Raw genomic sequence first — 7,708 nt, 5'->3', positions numbered from 1 at the left:
GGCCCCCTGAGAACCGCCATCCTGTTGCTTACATCAGCAGAAAGCTGTTCCCCAGGGAGGTCCGTTATTCGACCGTGGAAAAAGAGGGACTGGCTATTCCGCTTCAGCATCCAACACATCCCAGGCAAAGAGAACCAGACAGCTGACTACCTGTCTCGCTGTACCAGCGAGAGTCCTGAAGGGGGGGAGTGTGTGATGGCTACGGCCACACAGGGTAACATCACCTCAGTTCTAAACATTTGATTACCGTTTTATTATTTCATCTCTTTAGTTTGTTGCACTGATTATTATTTACAGTCATCTAAACTATGATATCTAAATAACGAACACAATACAGTTTGTTGATTTGGTTTATTTTGCTTTACCTTTACATTGATTTACAGGGAGTGCACTAATCACATGTTTCTTTGTGTTGAGTTACCTGGACCTGTTGGGGGCGGTCCCTTCCTGGTTGGGCGAAAGGAGTGGCTAAGGGCTGAGGAGACCTATATCCGGGAGCCAGCTCATTAGGCCATACCATGTCTCACCATGTGCCAGGGGGGATTTTGTCCTTAGTTAGCTCTTGACTTCTCAAGTGTTAGTTTGTTTGCCCCTTCTATGTTATTTGGTTTTGTCAAGCCGTTATATTAGCTCCCTTCTGTGTCTTTGTGGCAGGTCAGTTTTTTGTTCAGTTAACCTTGTGTTTTTTGTTGACCTCTTTTTAAGGCCTAGTTATTAAATTTGGTCCATATGTAACTGTGGCGAGGGGGGCGTGGTTTTGCGGAGTCTGTAGCGGGAGAGAGAGGACGGAGCAGAGCGGAACGTAAGTAGGTCAAATGCAGATGATAAACACCTGTGTCTGATTTCAGTAATTGGCGTGGAGAGACCGGATATAAGCCGGAGCGCGACAGAGGGAGAGAGAGAGAGACGAGCTGGGACCTTGTTGTGTGATGCTGGGAGCTGAAAGAATCACTACGAGAATTCTGAGTTATTGTGTTTATTGTTGCTGTGCACGGTGAACGCGCTTTGTGCGCACCTTCTGTTTGTTGCGCACCCGGGTTTCGGCACCAGTGTGATGGGGTTCAGTCCAATATGGGTAAGGAAGGAAGAAGACAGGGGTCGGCTTGAGCTGGGACTCTTGTTTATTCACGTTTCTTAGCAACAAACAGAAGGTGCGCACAAAGCACGTTCACCGTGCACATGCACAGCAACAATAAACACAATAACTCAGAATTCTCGTAGTGATTCTTTCAGCTCCCAGTATCACACAACAAGGTCCCAGCTCGTCTCTCTCTCTCTCCCTCTGTCGCGCTCCGGCTTATATCCGGTCTCTCCACGCCAGTTACTGAAATCAGACACAGGTGTTTATCATCTGCATTTTACCTACTTACGTTCCGCTCTGCTCCGTCCTCTCTCTCCCGCTACAGACTCCGCAAAACCACGCCCCCCTCGCCACAGTAACTTTTCAATATTTTGGGTAATAAACCCCCCTTTTTGAAAAACAGTCTCCTGTGTCCTCTTGCCTCACTGCCTTGGTCCCTGACAGTAATATTAAGCGCTTATTTCCATCGTTGGTATAAGTAGTAGTGGGTGGTAATAGACAAGAAATGTACAGTTTTCTACCATCTTGCTGAAAACGTTTCTTCAGTCATTCGGCAGTCTTGAATCCTGAACCCCTGCAGGAGATCCACCCTTACAATAGCAAGCCAGATTGAATCTACTGACGATCAGGCTAAATCCATTTAAAATTCCCACCAAGTTACCTCCCCGTACAAGCAATGCAGCACACAGTAAAACACAGAACAACAGAGAAACCGTCACGTTCCTCTTAATTAACCCAGGCTTAACACTCACTCATAAACAGAATTTTATGCATATATCTGTGAACTAAGATTTTTAAGTAAAGATTTCAAACTCTCTGTCAGAACATACAACAGTCAGAATTCAAATCCAGATTATTCCAGTTCATAGTTTATCAACTACATTATGAAAACATGCTTTGTCTTTATTAATCAAATATATGGACAACACAACACAAAAATGCACTTAAGTACAAATAAATTGTTTTTACTGAAAAGATTTCTGCAATGAAAACATAACTTTTGCTGTCTTTCTTTATTTGAGACCACATGACACATGACTGACTTTAAATGGCAACTAGAAGTGATATAGCAATAACAATATAAATTATTTTAATTTCTCTCTCTCTCTCTCTCTCTCTATATATATATATATATATATATATATATATATATATATATATATTAATAAAAGTTGGAAGATAGTAATTTCCATTGTTTTCTATTTTTCAAAGAATGAAAGGCTTATTACAACTGATATTATCAGCCTAAAAGTGTAAATGAACTACATCATTTTGTGAGCTTCAGTGAAGTCAACTCACCAACAACGTTTTATACTGTGTTGATACAATAAGCATTTACATGTTGAACAGACCTAAAGAAGCTACTGTACATTAAGCTACTGATATGACTGGAGTCTTCATCTCATGAGAGATCACATCATTTATTTTAATCCGTTAACTTTTTTGCTTTAGTAAACAAGTTCACTTTTAATAAGAACTTGTTAGGGGCAAAATTGTTCATCTGGGGTAAGTTATGAAACTGAGGGGTGGTTTAATTAATGCAAAAAAACTAAATAAAATAATACAAAAATATTTGCATACAATAAAGTTTAAAATTGTAAATATTTTAAATAACTTTTTTGTTTACTGTATTTCACTCAGTTTAAAAAGATGTAATAACATTTACGATGTTTGTTCATATTTTCAGATTAAATAAATCAATACTGTAAAGGCTGAAGATCATGAAAGGGCATCCTCACAGATCCACTGAAAAACATTATTACATGAATAATCAGCCAATCCTGGCTCATGATTTACAGCACAATCTTCATCCGTTCTGACGTAATTTCCGCTATTTGGCTCTCCAGACGCCCAGAGCCTGAAATTAAAGATCAGCATTTGCTTTCTGTGTGATATGATACTGACTGTGAGAATCATTTATTAGACAATAATCAGTTGAATTCAGTGATTTCTCACCCAGAGTTCGGTGTGCTGCCATCAATCCATTTCCATGTGTTCTCCACATCACGGTCAGTCAGACCAGTCCAGACGATAACATTAGCAGATATGTTCTTAACAAAACCCTGAGAAAGTGCAACAATAACACATTTAGTTATTAAAGAGAATTAACAATTTTCTTCCTATAAACTGTCATCCAGTCAGAAAATGAGTTTACTCACTTGTTCTTCTCTGTTGTTTATGATGATCAGATCGGCTCCTCTCTCTGTACAGTATCTTCTGCTCTCAGTCCAGTTCTTCTTCTCAGAGGAAATGAAGTAAAGACTGGATTTATAGTAAATCCATCCATCTGTAAACACAACCAGTTTAGGTTTAAGCACTTTATTCTCATCACACTGATCTACAAACTTATTTTTAACCGGTTTCACCTAAATAATTAATAATGCATCCTGAAAAAACTAAACAACCAAGTTTAATTTTTAATATACTTTCTTTACCCTTTACACGAATACTTTTTGACAGTTCATTTTTCTCCTTATTTAACTGGTCTCTGTGTTTAATCAGCTCAAGGTTACTTGATGATAATCCATCTCTCTCTTTTGTCAATTGCGTGTTCCTGGTAAGTAGCTCATCTCTCTCTTCTGTGAGGTTGGAGATCTTGGTTTGTTGCTGGTGTGTCTCTTCTGTGAAGTTGGAGATCTTGGTTAGTAGCTGGTGTGTCTCTTCAGTGTAGTTAGTGCTCTTTGTCTTGATGTAGACACACAGCACTATGACTGCAGTCAGCAGAAGAACACACAGCAGAGCCAAACACACTGGATCTGCTCTGGAGCTTCTGTTCCTCACAGTATCACTTCCTGAACACCACAGATATGAAGATCAACGCTAATTGCTCGTATTACTCAAATGTGTGTGTTATAATGAAATTAATCTCAGTACCTGTGTCTTGAGGTGTTTGGGAGTTCTCTGTTTCTGTCCTGACATCAGAACCATTTATAGGATCAGCATTAGCATAAATATTCATCTCTTCTTCATCTTCTCTGTCCATGCCATCTTTCCTGGGAATGTTCATATTGTCATGAGACATATTCAGTCTGCTGAAGTAAATGTGAGATTATTAGAAGTTGTTTCTTCAAGTGGATTGCACTGATCTGAACTTCTGCTTTTGAGCTTTACTTTCAGCAGACACAACCACTATGGTCAAGATCATGTGATATCCAGTTAGGGAGCAAAAAAAACCCTCTTTGCTGACTATTGACAAAAACTGATTTTTTTTTCAGTAAAAACTATTTATTTGTACTTGTGCATTTATGTCTTGTGTATAGATGTATGCATATGACGTTGTCCATATACTTCATTAACATGGACAAAGCCTGTTATCATACTGAAGTTAATAGACCTACACGACAACTAGAACTCGTTTCACCATATAATTAGAGATCAACTGAAATCATTTGGATCTTGACTGTTTGACATAAATTTTGACATCTATACTTTAACAAGTACCTATAAATATATGTACAAAATTTGTGTGAGTTTTAAGTTTAGGAGGAAGACATGTGGTATTTTTTAAAAGAGGGAACACTTAACATAAAATGTGTCAGACGAGGCCCTACTGTCACATACTGTACATGCAAATTCACACACTCGCTATAAATAAATAAAGCGTAAATGGTTTTCATTTCATATATATATATATATATATATATATATATATGAATTAAAGTTGATAGGATGTGTTCAAAAAGAGAAAAAAATCCTTTCACGATATGTCACATGGTGTGTTTCACACATCGCCTTTCGTTTTCATCTAAATGGTGTTAAATAACGATAAGATAAGAAAAGACCAGAGCTGCCAACCTAAATAGGCCTAAACAGGAGCATTAAAATTCTGCATTAAATAAGAAATTATTAATAGAAAATCATAATACATACATGTGATTGCCTTTTTTGACTTGTGGTAGTGTACTGAGGCCGTTTACCAGCTAACACAGTACATTGTGACGACGTCGACAGTTAATCGTCATTTGGTCAGCGTGACATTACTTTATGACAACGTTGTGAGGACATCGGGGTAAAGTTCAATTTTTTAGAATCTTGGCTAATGTTCCAGAAACGTTGTGTGCACATCCTCAAAAGATGTTGCTAGTTTATCCCAAGGAGAACGTTGTAGAGACGTGGTCGACTGGTCTCCATTTTCATTTAATTAAATTTTTTGTGTTCGCATTTATGAGGAAAAAACAATGTTACGGACGTGACAGTTCTCCGTTACGGACGTGACTGCTCTGAAAGCGGCACTAAAAGACTGCTTTAAAACTTTCACAGAGACCTCAAACAGAAAGCACAAAGCCTTAACTCTAGTGAAAAATTCACTGTCAGGTGTTTATCTGGAAAGGCAAGCTTTTCTTTATTGTGTGCCAAAACATGTTTGACTTTGCCTGAGAGGCAACCAAACAAAAATATGAGGAACAAAATCACAATGGAACTGTTTTCCGTGAGTAGAATTTCACTGACAGATTGCCAGTGTTTGTATGCTTGTGTTGGTTGATACACATTTACTTTTAATTATTTAGCAGAAGCTTTTATCTAAAGCGACTTACAAATGAGAACAATAAAAGCAATCAAAGTGTTGTGACAAGTCTCATTTTGTCCAGCACAGTACATGTAACAAGGTTGTTGTTTTTTAAATACAAAAATAAATAGAAAGAATAGAACAGCGAGTATTGACGAAAAAGATGCATCTTTAGCTGTTTCTTGAAAATGGCTCACGGCTGCTCGGGTTATTTAATACAAGGCAAGCAACTTATTTGTCAAAGAAACAATGTAAAATACAGTTTTTATGACCATTTATTTTTTCTGCCTCATTTTAACATGAAGTTAATTCTGGTCTACAAGCCATGATAAACCTGCTCTGCCTGCATCATGTTTCAGATCAGATCTAAAACCCTCTCCCCCTTTGCTGGAGCGATCCAGCTTTTCACTACAGTTTTATTTGGACTTTGGTGCTTTCATTGTTTTCAATTTTATATTTAATGTTCCTCATTGTCATTATCAGTAACGGGTAGTGGCTTTGTTCTCAGATCACATTTGTGGTTATCTAGTAAGTTCAGCGAGGGAAGCAGAGGCCCGGAAGACTCGCATGTTTATTTTTATCATCAGGATTAAGGAAAGATCTGCTCATGAGAACAGGTTATCCGTTTACTGTTATTTTTCTTTGTCTTTATTCGCTAATATATATTTTTGTAAACATCTTTTACGAATCACCATTTTGTATTATTTGCTGTCTAGGTTTTGTATTTATTTTTGGATTAAAGGAAGGCATGAATCGACGTCTTAAGCAGCAGCATCATGTAATTAATTCGGTCCTAACCCATTCATTTTATAAAATTAAACAAGCTAGATATAATTTGGTTATGGGCCATGACAGCTAGCTTTTAAATTAGGTGCTGTGATTTAAGATTTGACTAGTAAGTCGAACCTCAAATAACAGCCTTTGTTGTTCTTCCCACCAAATTTATAGAAGTACACGTGTAGGCCATCCTATAGACACTGTGTTTTGGTGTAGGCCATCCAATAGAGACTGTGGGTGCGTCTCAATCAGCTCTAGGGTTAGGGTTAGGGTTAGCTCTAACCCTAACCCTAACCCTAACCCAAGTTGTGAAATAAAAAATGACAATAAAAAATATAGCATTGGTGCTTGTTGATTCAGAGTTTTCCACATCTGAAGTCTTCAGGCTTGAAGGTGCTTGGCTAAAGAGATGCGTCTTTAATCTTGATTTAAACTTGGAGAGTGAGTCTGAGCCCCGGACATTATCAGGAAGGCTATTCCAGAGTTTAGTGGACTTAGATATTCTAGGTACTAGCAGAAATCATAAAGATCATAGAGCAAATTTGGTATTGACAGAAGTTGACAGAAGAAAAAAATCCAGGCAATCAGTAGACTAAAAATATATCAATAACATAAAAAAATTAAAAAAAGAACTATACATAGAAACACTGCACCTTATATGTATATTTTAAAAATAATTAAATAAAAGTAGAAAATATTTTTGTAGATTAACTGTGAATGTTTTACTCTGTGATTTTTGTCATGTTGACAGTGTTTGAGTTTCTTCCTCATATTATGAAAGCATGTTATGACTTGTATCCTTTGACAAACAATGTTAGTCTGTTACTATTTGTTTTACCGTCTGCCTTTTTTATTCATGTAAATTTGTATTTCTTTCACTTTCAGTTATTTATCATTTACCTTTTTGTCATTGACACCATTATTATGGTTTAACTCATTGTATGTTTGCTTTGAAATAGCTTCATGAGGAGAGATAGTGAACATATTATTTTTAGCACTATATATTAGACAGATTTGGTAACTAGAAACAGACATTTAAAATGTAATGCGGGCACATCTGAGTAACTCGAATAAGTTAACACCATAAACATTGCTGGACTAAACATCCTATAGGCAGTTAAGGCCCCATAAATACATTTAAAAAGCTCTCTATTACTATGTCCCATCAGTCAACATACTTTAAGATCTACATTATGACTCACCACACTCAATTCAGACTGATAACTCAGACACAATTCAGACTGATAACTCATGAATTCAGTTCATAACAAAAACTAAACAGTGGGAAACTGGTTCCATCATCCACTGTAAAAGTCCCTGTATTTCCCCTATGGCTCTCTGCC

General features: G+C 37.1%; 1 protein-coding gene across 1 annotated transcript; it reads right to left on the bottom strand.

The window, feature by feature from the left end:
• Positions 1–2,030: 2,030 nt before the first annotated feature.
• On the bottom strand, positions 2,031–4,147 carry LOC309503450 (uncharacterized protein). Its single transcript, XM_082176283.1, has 5 exons — positions 3,956–4,147; positions 3,517–3,873; positions 3,241–3,368; positions 3,038–3,144; positions 2,031–2,939 (listed from the first exon to the last, which is right to left on the bottom strand). The coding sequence occupies exons 1-5, from the start codon at positions 4,101–4,103 to the stop codon at positions 2,801–2,803; spliced, it is 879 nt and encodes a 292-aa protein (XP_082032409.1). The 5' UTR covers positions 4,104–4,147; the 3' UTR covers positions 2,031–2,800.
• Between the last annotated feature and the right edge of the window lie 3,561 nt (positions 4,148–7,708).

Source organism: Leuciscus leuciscus (genome assembly GCF_965113295.1).
Source record: "Leuciscus leuciscus genome assembly, chromosome: 7".
Taxonomy (NCBI): domain Eukaryota; kingdom Metazoa; phylum Chordata; class Actinopteri; order Cypriniformes; family Leuciscidae; genus Leuciscus; species Leuciscus leuciscus.
Note: the sequence above shows the minus strand (reverse complement) of the source record. Positions and strands in the feature narration are given on the sequence as shown.